A 22,192-nucleotide genomic window follows, 5' to 3' on the forward strand; every position below is an offset into this window, starting at 1 on the left:
TATCAGTTCAAATCAAGTCTTAAAGGAAGACTAAGAGTAAACCCTGTAAGCCCATTTATGCCACAGGTTTAAACAGGAAGGAACATCCACTCCACTCCTGGTGGGAGGACAGGCACACTCCAATGTCGGGAGGCTCTGTGCTGGGTTTCATAAAGGGGCAACCGTCCTCACCCTTGGGAAGAAGTGGGCAAACGGTTTAACCTCTGGGACTTGTGCAATTAGAAATGGATCTTCTCTGGATCTATGTCCCCTGCTTACTTCTGACTTCTGGCTTCTCAGCAGCAGACCTTTTGTCTGGATTCTTTCATTTTCAATCCCTCTTCCTCCTTTCTAGGTTCAGTGGTAGAGAACACAGAGGCTTAATGGCCCCTAGTGTTACTATTCTGGTGAAATATGGGTGGTTTACAGCAGCGAGGTTGAACCCATGCACCCAGAGGAGCCAGTTACATAAATGAATAAAGTGGCTCAGTTGTAAAAAAAACAACATACCACCTCCTTGCCCCATCATACACCTTCCCACTTTTGAAAGAGACTTGGGTCAAATAAAGATTTCTCTATGAGAACAACAACATTGCACATGTGGTAACAATTGGTCTCCGACACCAGCCTCAGCAGTGACGAAGCAATAAGGAATAGTGGGGCCTATGGAGAAATGGATAAAGACCCCATGACTCTCTCCACCCGAAAGGGGGCAGCAGTTACTCAAATCCAACAGATGAAGGCCCCTCCACAGTACTTTGCTCAGGGCAGCCACTTGTCCAATTTTTCAAATTCGGACACACCGAGACATATCAAGGAAGAAACCTGGTTTTATGTGAAATATCTCATTCTAAATTGACTAAATTCCATTAAAACACTATGTAGACTTACCAAAACACATCTGCAGGCACATTCTGCAGACATGTGAGGTCTCTGTTAGATAGGTCCTATATGCAAGTCATCTAGAACAATTCCCACTGGCCAGTCCTGCTGGTCTGGCCCCATCAATCCAGTGAGGCCCCCAACCCCTCCAGGCAGAATGCTGTGGGCTATATGACTGCTCGCCCTAGGTCAAAGTTCCTGGCACAAGAACTGATCTAGATCACCCTCCTCCTGTTGAGCGGTATCTCCTCATGCCCGTATTCTTGTGTCTGCTCTCTGAGCCCTGGCCTCATCCCTGCCTCACACCAGAAGTCTCTCTTTGGGGAGATCCTCCTTATGGTGAGGACCCATTCAAGCCACTTCTCCAAACTCCTAGCCTCTCTGACCCTCCCTCTTCACTTCCCTCCCCCACAACATACATACTCCAGTCCACTTCTGAGCACTGTGCTCTCTCAACTGCTACTTTCCTCCAGCATCCACAGCTCTGGGAAAGAGTTGTTCCCCCCATCAGCAACTTGCCAACCTATAGCCAAACACAGTTGACCCTAGGGCCCAGCCCAGCCTCCAGCTTGTGATTTATTTTTTTTTTTCAGCTTGTGATTTTAAACATTCCACCTTCACTCCCCACTGAGACTCAACACTCACAAAGTGGGATCCCACTGAATGGGGTTAGCAGAAAACGAGCTGTGTATTTGGGGCCAAATGCCTTGATGTTGATGACATTTAAAGTCCTGTCTGTTGGCCAACACGCACATGAGAAAATGCTCTGCATCACTTGCCATCAGGGAAATACACATCAAAACCACGATGAGATACCACCTCACACCAGTGAGAATGGGGAAAATTAACAAAGCAGGAAACCACAAATGTTGGAGAGGATGCGGAGAAAAGGGAACCCTCTCACACTGTTGGTGGGAATGTGAACTGGTGCAGCCACTCTGGAAAACTATGTGGAGGTTCCTCAAAGAGTTAAAAATAGACCTGCCCTACGACCCAGCAATTGCACTGCTGGGGATTTACCCCAAAGATACAGATGCAGTGAAATGCCGGGATACCCACACCCCGATGTTTATAGCAGCAATGTCCACAATAGCCAAACTGTGGAAAGAGCCTCGGTGTCCATCGAAAGATGAATGGATAAAGAAGATGTGGTTTATGTATACAATGGAATATTACTCAGCCATTAAAAATGACAAATACCCACCATTTGCTTCAATGTGGATGGAACTGGAGGGTATTATGCTGAGTGAAATAAGTCAATCGGAGAAGGACAAACATTATATGGTCTCATTCATTTGGGGAATATAAATACTAGTGAAAGGGAATAGAAGGGAAGGGAGAAGAAATGGGCAGGAAATACCTGAAAGGGAGACAGAACATAAAGACTCCTAACTCTGGGAAACGAACTAGGGGTGGTAGAAGGGGAGGAGGGCGGGGGGTGGGGGTGAATGGGTGACGGGCACTGAGGGCAGCACTTGATGGGATGAGCACTGGATGTTATTCTGTATGTTGGCAAATTGAACACCATTAAAAAATAAATTTATCATTAAAAAAAAGAAAGTACAGCAAAATGATAAGAAAATAAAGTCCTGTCTGTGCCGCATCTGAAGACATATTACTGTGCCCTTTATTTCACTCTTTAAACCTGACAGTGTTCAGTAGGAAGCCGCACGATTGAGGAGAAAGCACAGTACATACATTAGAAACATGTTGCGGACACACCGTGGGCTCAGTGACACGGCCCTGCAAGGTTGTGATGAGGGGGAAAAAAAAAAAAAAGTTTAAGAAATTCCAAAAGTCCACTTGGGAGCTAGAAACTTGGAGACCAGCTGGGAAATCATGCTGACATTCATTGTGTGTGGTTGTTGCTGCTGTGGTGGCCCTGCTAATAGTTAACACCGAGAAATGACAGCAGAGGGTGGCTATGACGAAGATACTTCTAGAGTAACATAAAAATGTTAGATGGGCTATAAACTATAGATGAGAGGCGTCGGTTTTTAAGAGAAAATAATTTCCTTTGAGTATTATGCCTGTCTGTCGGTGTTTTGGAAGCTGCAAGGCAATCATTCAAAGTCATAATTTCGGCTCAAATCGATCGAGAATACAATTGTGAATCAGGTGCTCACCAACCACCCCAACCAGGAACTTTTGGAATATTTAGTGGAATCGCTTATTGATAAATGCTGACCTGATGTTAATAGAAAAAATGTTTTGGAGGACAGAAATAGAGAATTACAAAGCCTGAGGAGAATGTGTATTTCTCAATATAGTTAATTTTTTTTTGGCAACCATGAGTGAAATCATAAATGCATTCATACGAAGGCTTTGGAGGGGGAGAAAGCACTGTCAGTCAGTCCAAAGGACACTTCAGAAGCCACTAGAAGTAAGCATGACTCACGATCTCATGAGCAGCCCCCAGGATACATGCACCACCCCAGCCTGTGCCAGCCAGGTGCTTAAGCCAGAAACCCAAGAGTGTACCATTTTTGATGCCTCTGTCTCCCCAGTTAACTCACCAAATAGGACCAGCTGACTCTACCTCCTAAATGTATCTCTGATCTGGCCATCTCTCTGTGCTCTGTCTCTTAATAGCACTACTGACCATCTGTTATGGGCTAAATTCTGTCTCCCTTCTCTGCACACCCCCCCCACCAGACTCATATATTGAAGCCCTATTGCTCAACACCTCAGAGCATTTGGAATTAGGGCTTTCAGAATGGACCTTGATCCAATCTATCTGGTGTCCCGAAAACAAGAGAAAATTTGGACATACAGAGATATATCAAGGAGCATGTGTACACAGAAGAAAGCCCATTTGAGGACACAGCAAGAAGGCAGCCACCTGCAAGCAAAGGACAGAGACCTCAGGAAAAACCAACCCTGCCATCTTCATCCCAGACTTCCACCTACAGAACCGTGGGCAAATCAATTTCTGCTATGTAAGCATCCCCCCAGCCCGAAGCATTCTGTATGGCAGCTTTAGCAAACTAATTTACCCTCTGTTATAGATTGTATAATTACGTGATTGTTTCATTTCCAGTGTCTTCTATCTCAATGGAAGCCCATGAGGGAAGAGAATGAATGGGTCTTACTTCCATAAACCCAGAAAAGTGCCTGCCTTGGAGTACATGCTCAGTAAACACATGCTGAAGGATGAGTATATGTCTCTCCACCAGCCTGATCCAGCCACCATCACCTACCTCTTTTCCATGACTCTAGAACTTTCTTCCTGATAGATCCCCTGGCTTCTCTATTCCCCTTCAACTTGCTCTCTGCAGAGCAGCCAAAGTGATCTTCTAATATTTAAATGAGATCAAATCAATCCCTAGGACAAATCCCTCCAGTGGTGTCTTCTTGCGCCTCGATTAAAACCTAACCTCATCATGACACTCAGAACCTTCCATGGCCTGGCCTCAGCCTCCTTCCTTGACTTTTGCTCAGACCCTTTTCCCTTGGGCCCCCTACACTCTGGCTCAGGCAACATCTGCAGACTCCCACTGCAGGGCCTCTGCACCTGCCACTTCCTCTGCCTGGCATATCCCCTTCCCTAGGTCACGACACAGGGAACTTAGGTGTCAGCTCAGACACATCCCCTGCCTATTCTACCTATGGCACCCTCCCCCACCGCAGCCACTCCCATCTATTCTCTTCATAGCCCTATTACTCTCTGAAATTATACTTGTTACTACTTGATATTACTTATTTAGTGACTTTCTTCCCTCTGCCACTCAGCTAAGTTAACACTGTGGAGATGAGGATCTAACCAACTGGATCATTTAAGTATCCCCTATGTCCAGGGCAAGTTCCTGACAAATAGCTAATGCTCAATAATTGACTTATGGAAAGAAAGTAGGAGTAAAGCACTGGAGTGGTTGTGGACTGAGCACCAAACTGAAGAAGGCACTGCTCAACTCACACGACTCAGGAGCAGTGCGTGGATAGACCCCTGAGAACTATATGCACCACCAATATTTGTACATACTGGGGAATGGAGTTTTTCCAATTCCAGCCACTATCATGGGGTCCTCACACTTTGATTTCTGGGAAGTTTAAGCTCAAGCTGCCTAAGCATCAAGACTAACCTCCGTACTGTGCTCCCATTACACAGGAACACAGCCAGTGTCACATCCTTTTGAGCTATATCCCATGGCCCATTTGCTGGCTAACTGCCTTTCAGCAATTCCATAACCATGCAGTGCACACTCCTCAGCAGGAGGAATGTAAGGATGTCAGGAGAATTCTAAATTCAGGAGCAGCCCCGGGGTGGGATGGATTCCAAGGAGGAGACATGAGACTTTAGAGTGGAAAGGCATCCAAACACCCCCCAGAGAACCCTTTCCCATACAGACTTCTCAGAGAGAAGGAAGCATTTGGCTTTAATGGCAAACCATGGATGGTGCTTGGAGTTAAGGTGGAGCTGAGGCTGGATCACGTTGGATCACGTTGGGCCTCGTGACAGAGGTAGAAATTCCCACTCTGAGTAGAGACATCTGGGATCTCAGACAAGAGAGCCAGGGCAGTTTCTCCTGCCAAGAGCCAAAAGTCACCTACTAGAAAAGCCAAAGGTAAACCACAAGCATAGGATAAGCAGCAGGGATGCAGCAGAGGTGAGCATCCCCAACGAGCATCCCCTGTGTGCAGGGCTTGAGAAAACTGAACCCTGTCTCAGAGACTACCTCAAAACTGGGAGCGGGACAGAGCTGAGTGTGTGCAGTTAAGTGGACCTCAGGGAGGTCCAATCCATCCTGATGCAGCTGTCCAGTCTGAGGTCAAAGATCATTCTTTAATGGGCAGTTGATGCTGATTCCCAGAAGGCCAGGGAGGGAATGGCTTCATCTGGGTGAGGAGGATTAACTGCATTTCTACTATATAAACACTGCATGGCCAGGGGGTTTCTGCGACCCTCTTCACCCTGTCCATGATTGCATGGACAGACCCACCTAAGGAAATCCCAAAGACCCAGAGGGCAGGAACCTTAGGCCACAGTGATGAAGAATCTAGTAGGATCTCAGCACTCCTGAGAGGCTGGCTGGTTTTAGGGGAAGGAGTGCTCCCTCACATAGACACAAAACACAATTATCCCAAACACTGCCTTGCCAAAACCCCTTGGAACTTGTCCCAAATTCCTCCAGAGAGGTGCTCTAAGCAATGAGTCAAACAATGGCACTCTAGTGCCAGGGAACGAAGTGATGTTTAAGGGTCTAACCAATTCAGTGTAGAAGTAGAAAGTGTCATTTCAATTAAAGCAACATGGATGGGGCTGGCACAAGAAGAGCTCCAACATGAAAGGACCAAAAGGCCTAAAACAACAAGGGGCATGGCCCTTGTGGAGGAAATAGCCAACTGCACCATAGCCAATAGTGTGGCTCATGGCTACAAGGAGGGAGAAGAGAGAGGCGTCCCCTAGGAGTTACCTGGAAACAGCTGCTGCCAATGGGAATCTCCAACATGCAATTCAGACAGACTAATGGGGCTGGCACCCTAGCCCTCCTAAGGGCTGCTACAATCTCTATGCATATCCCTTTGACTCAGTCACCACCACCCCCAACTAAATGTCACTAGACATGATGCCATTCAACTCCCCTCTGGGATTTCGTGACACTGGGAGCCACAGGTTCTTACATGAACACATTCTGATATCTCAGACTAAACACAGCAGAGAGGGACAGAACTCCAAGGGGGCAACTGATGGACATGGAGGAGTAGAAGGTCTTTGAGAACTCTTGACACCATACCGAATGTACTACCCACGGTGAGAAATCTCTCCTGACGCCTACAGAGAGCTGATGGGTGTACTTAAAATTACTTTTAAAGAATTAATAGCTTTGGGGTACTTTTCCCTGTGAGTGAACAGTGTGCTAATTTGCTCAGTGGTCTAGTATTGTTCTTTTTTTAAGACAATTGCACGAGATTCTATCCGAAGCCCTCTAATTCTTCCACTTCAGTGGTCTGAATCCCACTAATAAACAATCAGGACTTGAGACTCCCTTAATGACAGGGAGAGATTCAAACGAAGATGTTTTGCCACTCTGCAAATTCCTGTAGGTGCTGGCCTGTTGAACAGGCCAGGGAAATTACGAATTTATTCAGGACTGATTGCATTGAGTATGTAAGCATTTTTGAAGGAATAAAAAGGAGAGAGAACCAGAGATGGTGGTGAGCTGAATGAATAGGCAGGGGGTGGGAGGGAGGGGGACCGTGGGCTCCAAGCTCCCCAGTCTCGTATGGAGCGAGGCTGCATGAGGAGGAGGGAACAGACTTACTGCATGGATGAGCAAGGACCCGGACCTCGTCCACAGCGATGTAGCCAGGATGACCCTTCAAAGAGACGGATTCAAATATCACCTGCAACACACAGGGTGGGAGTCAATTTTGCAGAAGTGGTTGTAGGCATCGTAGGAAGCTTGCCCAGCCCCCAAACCCTCTGTTTCAGCTTCCCACAAGAACCTCCCAAAGAGGCCTTTTATTAGTCTAGTTAGCTACCCTAGCAATGGACTTGGATTTTCAAAACAAGGTAAAAAAAAGGGGAGGGGGGCACATTCTAATGACCAGCAAAAGAAAAGCCAGCCACATGGAACATTTCTAATGGATTTCAGAAATAATGCCTGAATGCAGAAAAACCACCCAAACATGGCCTGCAACCCCAATCTGCACCTTTTTCGTTACTGTTTCAAATGAAGCACAGAGAACTACTTCCTAATATCCCACCTAGGAAGGTGGACAGAGGACCTTACCTTGGAAGCTACCATAAGCCAAAGAGGGTTTACCCTGATTTGATTCTATACTCCACAGGAATACATTCCACCTGAATTTCTTTTTTCAATTTTAATTACAATATAGTCAACATACAGGGTTATAATAGTTTCAGGTGTACAACAGCATGATTCAACACTTTCAAATAACACCCAGTGCTCATCACAACAGGTGCACTCCTCAATCCTCAACCCCTCTTTGTCCCACACACTCTCTCCTCCTCCCCCCTCCCCTCTGGTAACCACCAGTTTGTTGCCTGTAGTTAAGAGCCTGGTTCTTGGTTGTCTCTCACCCCATCTGAATTTCTTAATAACACCTCTCGAAGATAAGCCCCATGCATAACTTTGGTATCCAGGGATCCACAGGCAACAATTCTTGGAGTTCTCCATTCTGACTCTCATCCAAATTGTGTATTTCACTAGAACTTTTAAAACTCCCTTAATATATTTCTTTGTCACCCATTGTCTAACTTTGCCTAGGGGATATATAGCCATCTAAGTGGCCACCACGACCAATGCCCAGGACCCTCCCTAATTCCAGTGGTCTTTATCTCCCAACCAGCTTCAGCCATAGCCATGTCCTTGTCCACTCCAGAAACTGGAAGTTGCATTCTCCAGGATTCTGGCACAGCCTCCTGCCCCTCACTCCTTTTAAACCTGCTCGTTTGGCTCGAGTGGTACCCTGGACTTCAACCTTCCTAGGGTCTATTTGACGGTCTGGACCTCCTGTATTCTCAGCATACCCAGGATCACCCTGCAAGCTAGCTAAACATCCAAATCACTCTCACCCAAAGCCCCCAATCTTTCACATCGTCAATTCAGTGTTGACAAGTCTACTACAAATCTGCCTTGTCTATCTTCCATGCCCTACACATATATTCCCCTTTAATATCACCCACCCAATCCCAGCAGACACACACAGCAAATCTTCAAGAGGCAAGAGAACAAGAGAGGGGCTGACTTCTGACTTCTTGCCCATCAATCATAGGTTAGATTATACCTCAGATGGGGCACCTGGGTGACTCATGGTTGAGCATCTGCATTCAGCTCAGGGCATGCCTGGGGTCCTAGGATCGAGTCCCACATTGGGCTCCCCACAGGGAGTCTGCTTCTCCCTTTGCCTATGTCTCTGCCTCTCTCTCTCTTTCTGTTTCTCATGAATAAATAAAATCTTTGAAGAAAAAAAAAAGGATTACACCTCGGATCACCACATGCCAACCATTGCCTCCTCTCCATAAGGCATGCCGGCACTCTTAATTCCTCCCCACCTCTGCTATGTGTTCTAGCTACTTGGTCCTTGCTGGTTCTATCTTGTATCTCTGAACTCTCTTTTTATCCCTGATTTTGGCATAAGTAAATGCTTGGGCTTCTCTTATTCTTTAAAAGCTATCCTTTAGCAGTAGGTTCTGCACTAGCACAGTCCAGTTGTGTTTCAATCACATGAGGAATTCTCTAGATAATAGACTAGATAATACTCTAGATAATAGTTTTATCTACATTCACTGTCAACACTTCCTTAATTCCCACTGCAAACCCCCATCCATTATAATATGGACTTTGTCCCCAGCACTTCCCCCAGAGCTGCTCTCATGGCAGATTCTAATAACTTCATAGTTACTAAATCCAACAGATAGTGTTTCAATCCTTATCTTAAGAAGGAAGACAGTGCAGTGCTTGGGCTCCAGATCAGGATGCCTGGGTTCTAGTTTTGGCTATACCACTTATCAGTGTGTGAACCTGGGCAAGTTATCTTACTGCTCTGTGCCTCAGTTTCCTCATCTGCAATTACAGTGTCCACTTCTTTGGATAATTTTTCAGGTTAAAGGAATTAATGCACTATTTAGAACAATGTTTGGCACATGGTAGGTACTCAATGTGTGCTAATTATTATTATTAATACTTGGATCATTTTTTATAATTATCAATGTTCATAGCTTCTTCCTTTCTGGATCTCTCTTGTTTCAGGCTCAAGTGACACTTCATTCTCCATTTTTCTCACAGAACTGGGATAACATCATGGTAGGTTTCTTTGTAAGCACTCCTCCTCCTATAACTATCAAATGTGAGGTTCCCCTACTCATGTTTTCACTGAACACATTCTTCCTCCAATGGCTACCAATTTAGTGACAATCCCCCATCACAGTCCAGTCCAATTTAGTGACAGTCAGCCCCACTCCATACTCCTCACCAAACAGCAGTTTCACCCAGCTAAGAGATCTGTATTTTCATTCAGATATTATTACACAGATGACTCAACCACAATCTATATGCAACTGATCTGAACAGCTTCCCTATCAAATTGTCTCCCCTACTGCCCAACAGGCTATCTTTCCTGAAACATGGGCCTCACTGGGTTGCCCTACGACCCATCCAGTTACTGAAGACTGGGATTTGGGCATCTGCCTGGGCTTCTCCTTCTGACTCGCTCAGTATTTTCTTTCTGATTCTGACTTAGTACTTCTAAATCTGGCCATGTCTTTCTAACTCTGCTGTTAAGTTGAACCATATGAGGCAATCATTTTGTAGGTCAAATCCAGTTTGATTCTAGTCCAATGGCTCTGGTTCAAATCTTCATTATTCTTCATCTCTACCACTTCAACAACCTACACAATGGACCCTTCTCCCTCCTTTCACTTCTCACCTCAAGCCTATGGATAGAATGTAAGATGGGTGATGAGACCAACAAGAAAACATTCATGTGGAATCTTTCTGTGGCCCATGTGGTCACTCCAAGTTAATGGATTCAGAGCCCAGCAGTCTCAGGGCGGACCCAGAGCTCCTCAAAAGCTATAATGAGAGAACAAGGAACTGGTAGAGAGGGTGGTGATGGTTGTGAAGAGGCAGCTTCCTTGGGTGGTAAGATCAATCATTAAAACCACACACATAACTGCCTGGGCATTATGTAAAATGACTTTGGGATGGCAGTCACATTAAACATAGAGCAGCTGACACTAGCATGGCAACCGATTTGGAAGAGGGGTTTATTAAGGTAACAGGGTCTTTCAGAGACACAGAAACAAAAATGTGCAGGGAATGAGGAAATGTCTGCAGAAATAATAGGCTACCTGAAGGATAAATGCCACAGCCTGCAGAGGAGAAAGTCAACAGAAGACTTTCTATAAAGAATTATGTATCTAATTATGTTTTCAATAGCTGAAAAGGAAAACAAAAGCAAAGGCCATAGGAAAAAAATAAAATAGAACACAGAAAATACATTTAAAAACACAAAAGCATTCAAACTGTGTAATAAAAATGACAAAAGAAAAATTATTTCTGTTGTGACAATAAATATAAATGGGTTAAAATAGAGAAAAGGTCTCAGACTGTCTAAATAAATAAAATCTAATTGTACACTATTAAAGACCTAACACAAAATGACTCAGGTAACTTAAAAATAAGCTGAACAAAGGCATAATGGGAAAATGCAAATAAACAGAAAATAGTTGTAAAAATATGTAAAAGTGTCAAAGTAGAATTTAAACTGGAAAAAAATAAAAACCATTAAGTGGATTATGAGGTCTTTATTTTTAATGCATGAGTTAAACTTTAAAAGAGAAAATGATGGGGGGGGCGGGGAATAAAACACAATTTGAAAATTTTAACTCATGTCCCAGACTCTGACCAAATAGAAAAAACTAAAGATTTAAGTATGTACATAATATGAATAATAATGTATTTACTAAATACAGGTTATTTAACACAAAGATCAGATGACAGGCTAAAGACTAACTTCGATAAATCTCTCAAAGACAAAAACTGTATAGGTCTAGGTCTAGTATTTTCTAAGTTCTCTAAGGCTAGAAATTAATGACAAAAGCTTAAAAATAAATTTCTTAAAATTGAAATATTATATATTTGTATATATAATACCTCCCATAATGACTAAAATTTCAAAGTATGTTTTGTATGTTAACAAAAGTCTGAAACAAAATTAGAAGCCAATGGCTAGTTGAGAACAGTATTTATAACATCTAGGTCAGCTAAACGATAACCTGTTTTGTGTCAAGAATTCTTACTAATCAACAAAATAAACTCTCCAAAAGAAGAGTTGGCATATGACTTCACTAGATAATTCACAAAAGATAAAGGATGGTAATAGTCTATGAATAAATTTTTAAATGATACCAGGAAGATTATTGAGGATATTTTATTCTTTGAAATTTTCTAGATTATCCAATTTTTTTGCAAAAAATGAGCTATATTTACAACAAAAAGTAAGTGCTTTAAGGTACATTACATTTTTGTAGCCCTCTTCATGCTGTAGTATCACTATGCTATATACCACTGCAGAGTTAACTCCACTATAGTACCTATCACCCTATCATACAGCATTATAACTGCTTGTTCCCAAATAATCTTATTCCCTAAACTCTAAAACTACTGGGAACAAAATCAAGGTCGTCATTCATTCATTTAACATTTACAGAGACCCTCCACTGTACCAAATACTGGGACATATTCTAGGGTTATGAAAGTCAATGAGATGACTAAGGTCCTAACTCCAATGAACTTCACATTCTAGTGAATAGAAATGGAAACTAAATAAATACATAAAATTAAACTCTTTTATGATTGGTATTATGAAGGAAATAAATAGAATATTGCAATTAATTAAGAGGAGGAGGGTCTACTTTACTTAGAGTGGTCAAGAGAGAACCCTAAGAGATGATGATACTTAAGATGAGACTATTAGGATGAAATTGGCCTATCAAGAAAAAATATGGTGGCAAGGGCAAAGGCCACGAGGCAGGAAAGCACTGGGGATAATCTGGGAGCACAAGGATGAAACTGATGTGGCTCAGATACAGTAAGTAAGCTAGAAAGGCACAAGGCAAGGCTGGAGCATTAGCAGTGGGGTCAGATGAGTCTTACAAGACATAGCAGAGGGCCTGAATTTTCCTCTAAGTCACTGAAAGGTTTAAAGCTGGAACGTGACATAATCTAATTTACATTCTACAAAAATCATCCCGGCTGTGGTGTGGAGATGGGTTAAAATAGATAAGGATCAATCAAAAGATAAGGATGGCTGTGATGATGGTGGTGGCTATGGAAAACAAAGATGTTGGCTGGTGAGGTATTTTGAAGGCAGGTATGAGATAACTGCTGTTGGAACAAGAGGAGAAAAGTGAAGGAAAGTGAACTCAGTGAGGACTCTTCAATTTGGGGACTGAGCTCTTAGGTCAATTCTGGTGTCATTTATTGACATGGAGAAGATGACATGATGAACATGTGTGCACGGATACATAGGCAGGGCTACTTCAGGATTTCTTTTCGGTCTTACTAAGCTTGAGATGCCAAGTAAACATCTTAATGGACGTGTTGGGTAGGATAATGGCATTCTGCTTTTGGAGCTCATGGGTTATTTAGGACCAGAATTACAAATATGGCAGCTTTGGCATCTAAATGGCATTTAAAGCTACAAAACTAGGTGAAATCACCATAGAAGGCAGAGTAGGTAATTCAGAGAAGAGAGCTTGGGCTCAAGGTCAAGTGCTAAAAGCCCAATAGAGGATTTTTGGGGGGATGTTAGAGATTGAGCATAATTTTAGGTAGAGGGAAATGAATCAAGGTAATAGGATCCAACACAAAGGGATGGGGTGAGGGATCAATGAAACAAGCTTCCAGAAGGAGTCGTCAATTGGGGTCAGGACTCCAGTGAGGGATTAGTATTGAGCAGAAACGGTACCTCATCAACTGAGACTGAATTATAATAAAAATAACAAAAGCAAAAATATAACCACAATTTATAATAAAGGTTGGCAATACTGACCATTTATTATATGATCTTGACCCAGTCTCTCAAAAGCCCTAAAAGGTGGGGCCAGCTGCATTACCAAAGCTCAGAAAGAGAGCCAGAGGCAGACTGGGAACCAAAGCCCTGGGCTTCTGGCTCACAGCACACAGCCACACCCCCTACTAGGCTTCAACGGAAAGCAGTTCAACTCTCATTTAACCAAAACACCTGGTTAAGTAGAATTCTAACTTTTTTCCCAGTTCGTCAAAGTACAACTTAAACTCTTCTAACACATGGGACCGTTTCTCCCATTATGTCCCAGTGTCTAACCCATGTCATATCATTTTCATTCATGCAGCCATGAATGAATGCAAGGCTGGTCAGAACGGGTGATAGTGAAACACACCTTTGTTCACTGTTCTCTCTTCCTTCCTCTGCAGAAATAAGAATTCTAGAATGAGATAGGAAATCTTTGGGACACCTGGGTTGCTCAGCGGTTGAGCATCTGCCTTTGGCTCAGGTAATGATCCTGGAGTCCCGGGATGGAGTCTCACATCGGGCTCCCTGCATGGAGCCCGCTTCTCCCTCTGCCTGTCTCTCTCTCTCTCTCTCTCTCTCTCATGAATAAATAAATAAAATCTTTTTAAAAAGAGAGAGAGATAGAAAATCTTTCTTTTATCAGAATTCCTCTTGAGAATTTATTTTGTGAAGCATCAGGATAGGTGAGACTTGGGTTTCTCAAACAGGGGGAAAAAATACCCCATAAGAAACAAAGGAAAGAATGCTCTGGTTTTCCATTAAATGAGTTAATAATCATAAAGGTTTGTAATATATAGGGTAAGATGTTAATAAATATTGTTGTTATCCTTGTTTTTACTCTGGGGAGAGTGATGGGCAGTAAGAGGAGAAATGCCAGGGAATGGTGGTAGGTCTGGGGAGGGAAAGAAGCTATTGGACTGTCCTACATAACTACCTCCTGTAGTCCACATCTCAAGTTTCCACTGAAGTTCCTACACTCAACCGACTCTCTGATGTGAGTCCTGACTGTCAGAATCTGGCACAGGCTGGAGTCAGGTCCATGTGGAGTTACATGGAAACAAAGAGGCACATATGGTGGCAGGAACAAAGGGAGGTGGGAAAGGTGGTGGAGAGGAAGTACAGAAGCATAGACAAAGAGACCATGGCAGCCCACAGAATCCTTGATGAAGTCTCCAGACTCATGAGATATTAGAAGGAGGGTCCACAGAATTTTTATACCACAGGGCAGGCTCTGGAGACACTGAAAATAAAGGACTTCCCAAGGCAGAACTGAGTCCCCTGCTGTCACTGCCCCCGTCACTCTGAGCAAAATGTTCACAAAATGTGCAGGAGCCAAGAGGCTCCCGTCTTTGCCATGCCACTCCAGAATTATAAATTTTTTCTAATAAAAATCATGCAAGCTGCCATGAGATAGACCCCCTCAATGCCTGGAGAATGAGGAGTCAACAACACAGACGTAAGATTGGATATTATCAGAAACAGAGCCAGAGAGAAAGGAAAGGGAGAAAGTCCATGCTGGGCCCTCTAAGGCCTACCTGGACCCACGTGCTGAGGCAGGTCCCCTCCACACTGAACTCTCAATGAGGCTGGCACTAAGGTGAGTAAAGAATTGTAGAGGCTACTTTAATGCTTACAGGGAGTAGGAAGGCAGGGCAGAGAGTGAGCAGAAGTAGGCCATGCCAACACCCAGGGATGCCTCATGTCAGAGGGCAGGGACCCTGAGAGGCAGGGATGGGGTGGAAGGCCTAGGCTAGGAAAACTGCCTTCTCTGCAGGACATTCTTCAACCCCAAGGCCACCACATGGACCTACAGTCAACTACACACGCCCCAGTCTCTAGAACCTTAGAGACCCCCTAGTACTTGTGTGGAAAAGCACAAACCTCTCTCTATGCATGAGCTGTTGGACAAAGCCAGGAACTAATTTCCCAGGAGAGGCTCAGAGATGAGTCCCTCTCAACCTCTCCAAAAAAACCAGGTAGGATGCATGCTGGGAGAAGGGATGGATAGGTCAGGACTTGTTTAAGGAAGCTGGCACTTTATCCTCCCCTTTTGTAGTCCTTGAGCAGAGAATCTCTACAGCAGAAGTTTTAAGGGGCTGCAAACATTTTCTCCAAAGAGAGAAAAAATGTTGGCTCACCAGCACCCCTCTTAGGAAGACAACCACATATTTTGATGAAGAGGGATTGCTTAGGGTGAAATCAAAAGAGTCTCTCTCCCACCTCAGCCCCCGGAGGCCTGAGTAGGACAAGGAGGAGGGTTTACTGCTCAGTGGAGAGGGGTGAAAGGAAATGTGTGTGGGGGGGGTGTGAAGGGCGGGAGATGGGCTCCCTCTGTGAGATGCACCCCCAGATCTGCAGAACTGCATGTGAAGTCACTAAACTTACAGAGTGCCATATGCCAGTGCCCGATCCCTGAGAAAAGGCCTGGACTTCAAGTTCAGCTGAATCCAAGCCTGGAAGGCCCTAGATTTCATGTATCTACATAGCAATTATAAGCGCTAAATAAAAGGCAACTTCACCCAGGCAGGTGCTGGAAAACAGAGTGAGCAGGTGGCTGTAAAACTTATAAAAAAACTTTTTTTTTTTTTTTTAACCCTTGGGACAGAACAGTTCAGAATCATTAAAAACATAAAATAGAGTTAATATCACCTGCAAGGGGGCAGAGATCTAAAGTACAGTTTAGGCGGTTTTAATAAGCCCCTGCTCCCCAGAGAAGAGGCAGGTGTGGAGGTACCGGGCCAAGGGACGTTCATCCCTGGCCCTGCTGAGACCCTGGCGCCACAGAGCCCCAGTAACAGGAAAGATGAAATTTCCCTGTTTATTACAGAGCTAAAAGTCAATTTTGGAACTATGAAATATGACTTTAATAAATGAATACATAAGCCATCACGATCTGAGTCCCAGCACTGCTAAAAACTAAAACTGTATTTAGTCTGCAGAATCATACATATAGGACCAGAGCTCAGGGTCTGATGAATTTTAAAATCTACTCTGTAAGTGTCTTTGAATCTCCTGACGGTCCCCTCATCTCTCCCCTGGATGTATGTGTGGGCAGTGACTCTGGGAGCATGTAGGTGCACTTGTGTGTGTCTGGCCATGAGACTATCCATTAGTGGCTGTGTGTGTGCGTCTATGAGTGAGTGAGTGAGAGAGAGAGAGAGAGATTTATCTGTTCTAAACTGCTGCTTCCAGTACATTAGTGGTTTTCTCACCACAAAGCTCAGAGCAGAGGATATAATGTGTCGTAATGATGCTGCAGTGGCCAACAAGTTGGAAATCACAAAATTCTCCCAGATGAGGTTGCTTATCACAGGGATGATAACTAACAGAGGACAGCTCAACTGCGGTGGGAATCTCTGCACAGAAGGCACCCTGCCTCCTTCCTCTTTTCCTGTTCCTCCTCCCTTCCTTCCGAACAAGTGCTGAATCCCTCCACAGGCCTGACATGTTAATATATACGCTATCTCATTCAATCCACTAAAGAATCCTTCATTGTACCTATTTCCTTCTTCATTTTACAAATGAGAGAACTGACTTAAAATGATGACAGGATACATCAAACATTACACAGCTAGTGAGAGGAAGATTCTCATAATGCGCTTTTAACCCCTAAAGCAGAAAACTTGAGCTTGGAGTCAGAGGACCTAGGGAGAATTATGGGAACCTCAGTTTATCAATAATATGCCCTGCTCTAGAACAGAAGACATGTTGCTCTCCAACACAAGGAGATACTACATAGATAAATGAAAGGCAATACACTTACCACAGAGCTGGGACAAAAGAAATGCCCTCCATATCCTACCAAAGAGCAGGGCCAGCAGTGCTACTGTTCCTCTCCTGGATTACTTTTCCTGCTCCTTAGACTTGCACCTATAGCCCTATCCTATAATCCATCTGCGTCGGGCCCTAGATAGGGGTTTCTTTTTTTTTTTTTTTTTTTTAATTTTTTTATTTTTTATGATAGTCACAGAGAGAGAGAGAGAGAGGCAGAGACATAGGCAGAGGGAGAAGCAGGCTCCAAGCACCGGGAGCCCGACGTGGGATTCGATCCGGGGTCTCCAGGATCGCGCCCTGGGCCAAAGGCAGGCGCCAAACCACTGTGCCACCCAGGGATCCCTAGATAGGGGTTTCTAATTGGAGCTCTGACGCCTCACTGGGGAAACCCATGGCCTTACAGACACAGTTACTTTATACTTAGTTATATGGTGGGGAGGGCAGTCTTGAGATTAGGCATCCAGGTTCTGGTCACAGCTTTTCCAATGATTTGCTGAGTGCTCTTGCATTTCAGTATCCATCTCTAGACCTCAGTTTTACTACCTACATCAAGGTTCAGCAAACTATGGCCTGGAGGTCAAATCTGGCCCACAACTTGTTTTTATACATAAAGTTTTATTGGAACACAGCTGCATTTACATATTATCTATGGCTGCCTGCATGCTCCATCTGAAAGGACTGTATCACAGACACTGAACTGAAGGATGTCTCAGAAGCTCCCAGCCACTAGCCTTGCCAGCTTCAGGTCCATTTTCTGCCTCAGACCCTAAAGAAATTTCTCTAAAATGCAGATCTGACTATGTCGCTTTCTTACTTAAAACCTTTCAACAGTAGGCTTGGAGATAACCACAAAAAGGCAGAAAGGATTTATAGGGGTGATGAAAATGTTCTAAAACTGCTTTATGGTGATGACTGCACAACTTAGATTTACTCAAAATTACTGATAACATAATTAAACGGGTAAATGCTAGGATATATAAATTGTACCTAAATATATAAAGTTGTTTTAACAAAAAGAAAAGCTTTCTAGGGTCCCAGGCCAAGTGGGCACAGAGCTGTGCTCCTCCAGGCGTGCTCCACAGACTGCCAGAAGCCTGTGCCCTGGGTGTTCTCAGCACACAGTGGCGTAAGTAGGTGGAGTGGGAGAAGTGTTTGCAGTAATGTGGCACTGCTGTGACATTTTTACTACAGTCATGAAAGTACTGGTCCACAATGAGTTGAAAGGGAAAAACTGTTCTTTCGCAACAGTTGGAGTAGCAGTGCTGCAGACGAGGGATTCCCCTGAATCTCCTTGGCCTGGCATTCGAAGCCAGCCATGACCAATTTGCCTCTGCAAGCTTAACTCCCTGCATTATCCCCTTTGTGACCTACCCTTAAACAAGTGAGAGTTTTCAAACTCTGCAAAACTCACTCCCTTCCTCCTGCAGTCAACGGCATGTACCATCCCTGACAAAATCAAATGCCTTTTTCCTTCCTTTTTCAGTAATTATTTATTCATACTTCAAGACATCACCTGGCTGCCACCTCTGCCTGGAAGCTTTCCCAATGGCTTTCCCCCAAACACCCTTTTCCCCAGAGGTGATCTTTTGACTAGTTATCCCAGCTCTCAGAACCTCAAATTTCTTGTCTGTAAAATAAGGATAATAATAGTATGTCCCTCAACAAATCGTTGTAAGCAATCACTTTATAAAAGGCTCCAATGTCTCTGTTCCCCCCGGCATCCCGGAGAGCCCACTATGTCCCACTCTACAGTAACTGCTTAATGATCATTGGTCTCCACGTCCCAAGCAGGACCTCCAGGGAGGCAGGTGCCCTGCTAGATCATCTCTATACCAGCAGGGCCACACTAGGAGAAGCTCAGGAAACATGAGGTGCACAATAAATGAGTAAGTGAAGTCCTTTCTTAACCTAACAAGTCTAGGGAAGGCAAGAGGTACAAAGATTTAGGATTACTTTTCAAAAAACAATGAAACCATAGCATGCCATACCTGGTAGAAATGTGGCCAGAAGGTGCTGATGGCAAGCTCTGCCTTCACCCAGCCCTCGGTGACGACCCCAGACACGTTCCAGACAGGGTTCCCCTGGGGCCCGCCGTTCACCTTTACATAGACATTCAAGGCTCCTGGGCTGGACCTGTCACGGCTGGAGAAGTAGTAATGGAAATCGATACAGTGGGTGTCATTCTCCTTCAGGGTTGGCAGGAGAAGGTGGGCTTTCTGGCCAGAGGCCCTCCCAGAGCTGTTCACCATCATGAAGGATCCTGGAGACCCACAGAGGGGATGGGAAGTAGAGACAAAGAAAGAGAAAGAAAATCCTCCTGATCATCAGTCATACCCAAAACATGGTGGTCAGAAACCAAGTCACTCTAGGAGGGCCTGACTGATCCTGAGGAAGCCACAGCCCCTCTCTCTTCTTCTATAATTGGGACTTTTATAACTGCTCAGCAAGGCAGTTTAAAAATTAAGAGATGGGGGCATCTGGGTAGCTCAGTCAGTTAAGCAAGCAACTCTTGATTTAGACCCAAGTCATGATCTCAGGGTTCTGGGATCGAGCCCCACATCAGGCTCCAAGCTCAGCACACAGTCTCCTGAGAATTCTCTCTTTCTCTCCCCCTCCCACTCTCCCCACATGTGCTTTCTCTCTCCCTTTAAAATAAATAAAACCTTTTTTAAAAAGTAATAATAAAAATTAAGAGACCATAACACGTATGAATATTTCTACAAAGTAGACAGTCTATAAACATTTACAGAAAAAACATTATATCTAGCAGGTCCTAAAGGAAACATGGAACAAAACCCCAGGAATACAGTCAAATGCAACTTCCAAGAGTAAAATGTGACATACAAACCTTCGGCAAGCTCAGGCTATCTCAATGGAAGCAGCAGCTCTACAATATAGGAAGTGTCATTCGAACACGATCACAAGGACTACAGCATTCAGTACAAGGAATAATTGCAAACTATCCCTTAACACTGTATTCAGCACAGGGAATGATTCTATATATCATAGGAGGGCATATAAAAAGTAGTATAAACTCTGAAGAAATGTGAGAACCAACCAGAAGATACTCAGCCTGGAATGGAGGGTAATACTTGCTAGGTGTCTTTTTAATATACTATTCAATTTCATCTTCAGAATGACCCTGGTAAGTAGAGGATTTTCGTTTTATTTAAAGACTGAGTAACTTGCCCTGGGCCACACAGTCAGGAAGGGATGGAGGAAACCTAGATTCTCTCCCACTCGGCATTTACACTATTATTCTGCAGAAAATGTCACTACTGTTTTTCAAGCACTAAGCAGGCTGCCAGCCCATAGAGAGGAAGTGAGCATCTTTGGAGTTGCTTTGACAGATTAAATGGTTGTTTCTAGTTCTTCTAGTTCTCCCTGGATCCATGTCCTGGGCCTCCCCGAAGAAGCAGAGGGTGTGTCCCCATCCCTTGACTTTGGGCTGCACTTGCTTTGGTCAACAAGATGTCAACGGAATGAATCAAGCAGAGGCTTGAAATGTGCTTGCCTAGGAGGGCTTGCCTTCTTGTGCTAACACCACCTTTCATGAGAAGAATGTGCCCCAGGTAGCCGCTGCCCCTTTCAGCTTGGGATCGAGAACAGACATGTGTGGTGGAGAATGGAGCTCAGCCAGGGCTGAAGAACCAAGCCATCCCCACTGGGCAGCTAGGAGCACAGCCGTGCGGTCAATAAGCCCAACTCAGATCTGCCAGTCCACAATCGATGCTCAGACTCAGGAGTATGAGAACAAATGCTCACTGCTGTTTGCCCCTGAGTTCCCTCTCCATTTGCTGGGCGGCACGACTGTGGCAACTGCTAATTGATAAAGGTGTCTGAGCGGCAGACCTATGAAAAAAACCACAGGAGGCTTATTTCCATTCAAAGGGCCTTCTAACAATGGCCCCGAGACAGAGGGAGTTCCCTGCCACTGCAGGTGGCTAAACAGAGGCTGGACAATGGGAAAGAAATCTAAGGAAATCCCGCGACCAACTGTGAGGGTTGAACTTGTGACTTAAAGCCCTATGATGCTATGAACTGAACTGCATCACAAAACACAGTGGATAAACTCAGGGGATCTGCGATGAACATTCCCACCTCGAAAAACACTACTGCATTGAAATCTTACTTTAACCACTAAAATCTTACATTCAGGATGAAACCTTAAGACTCCTTATCCTCAATCAAGATGAGCCACTTCGAGAAGCAGCCTCATTTATTCACCCTAACACCCAGAAGACTAAAGCTAGTAAATGCCAGGCAATCTGTTGCGTGTTGGGATTCTAGAGGGTACCAAGCACTCGTAGCCAATCCTCCCTGGGTTCTGAATGAATTTAAAAATTGACACAGGAGGGCGGGGGGCACCTGGGTGGCTGAGTTGGGTAAGCATCTGGCTCTTGATTTTGGCTCAGGTCGTGATCTCTGGGTTCTGAGATCAAGCCTGGTGTCGGGATCTATGCTCAGTGTGGAGTCTGCTTCAGATTCTCTCTCTCAAACAAATAAATCTTAGGGAAAAAAAGACATAAGAGAGAGACAGAAGGGGGAGAGGAGGGGAGGGGAGGGGAGTTCAAAACTCTCTATTTTATTATTCACAGAACTGGATTAGGAAAGTAACTTGGACTTGAAGCCAAATGAGGCTTCCTGCCTTTTCTTCTCCGTACTAGCACACACAGCAGCTGGCTGGTCATGGACTTTGTCCTGCCGACTCTACCCAGATCCCTACGGTCAGAGAGATCCTCGAGGGATGGCCACACAGGGCCCCTGGATAGGCTCACCCTCAAAATGAGCCAATAAGAAGCAAGCACTAGGCTCCCAGTCATTCACCATCCCACCAATCAGAAAACCATCTGCCTCCTAAGACAAGGGCCACTGAAAGCAGTGCAGAGGCACATCTCCCCTCACACCTCCATGTTTCCAAGAGTTTCCTTGTTTACTGCCTGGCAGTAACATAGGGTAAGTAGAGAGATGTCCCTTGTCAGATGTAATCTCTGTAATTATCACAACCTGCCCAGTGAGGCAGCAAGGAGGG

The 22,192-nt window shown here is 44.5% G+C and overlaps 1 protein-coding gene across 13 annotated transcripts in view; it reads right to left on the reverse strand.

Annotated features, from left to right (window-relative positions):
• PTPRT (protein tyrosine phosphatase receptor type T) overlaps positions 1 to 22,192 on the reverse strand; it is a 1,037,422-nt gene that overhangs the window by 683,492 nt on the left and 331,738 nt on the right. For all 13 annotated transcript variants that reach the window (XM_077873195.1, XM_077873196.1, XM_077873193.1 and 10 more), the window contains exons 3-4: positions 19,149 to 19,420; positions 7,125 to 7,206 (exon numbers count right to left, since the gene is read on the reverse strand). In XM_077873195.1, the coding sequence (XP_077729321.1) occupies positions 7,125 to 7,206; positions 19,149 to 19,420 (354 nt within the window). The remainder of the gene's footprint in view (positions 1 to 7,124; positions 7,207 to 19,148; positions 19,421 to 22,192) is intronic.

The sequence above is a fragment of the Canis aureus genome, chromosome 26 (assembly GCF_053574225.1).
Source record: "Canis aureus isolate CA01 chromosome 26, VMU_Caureus_v.1.0, whole genome shotgun sequence".
NCBI classification, from domain to species: domain Eukaryota; kingdom Metazoa; phylum Chordata; class Mammalia; order Carnivora; family Canidae; genus Canis; species Canis aureus.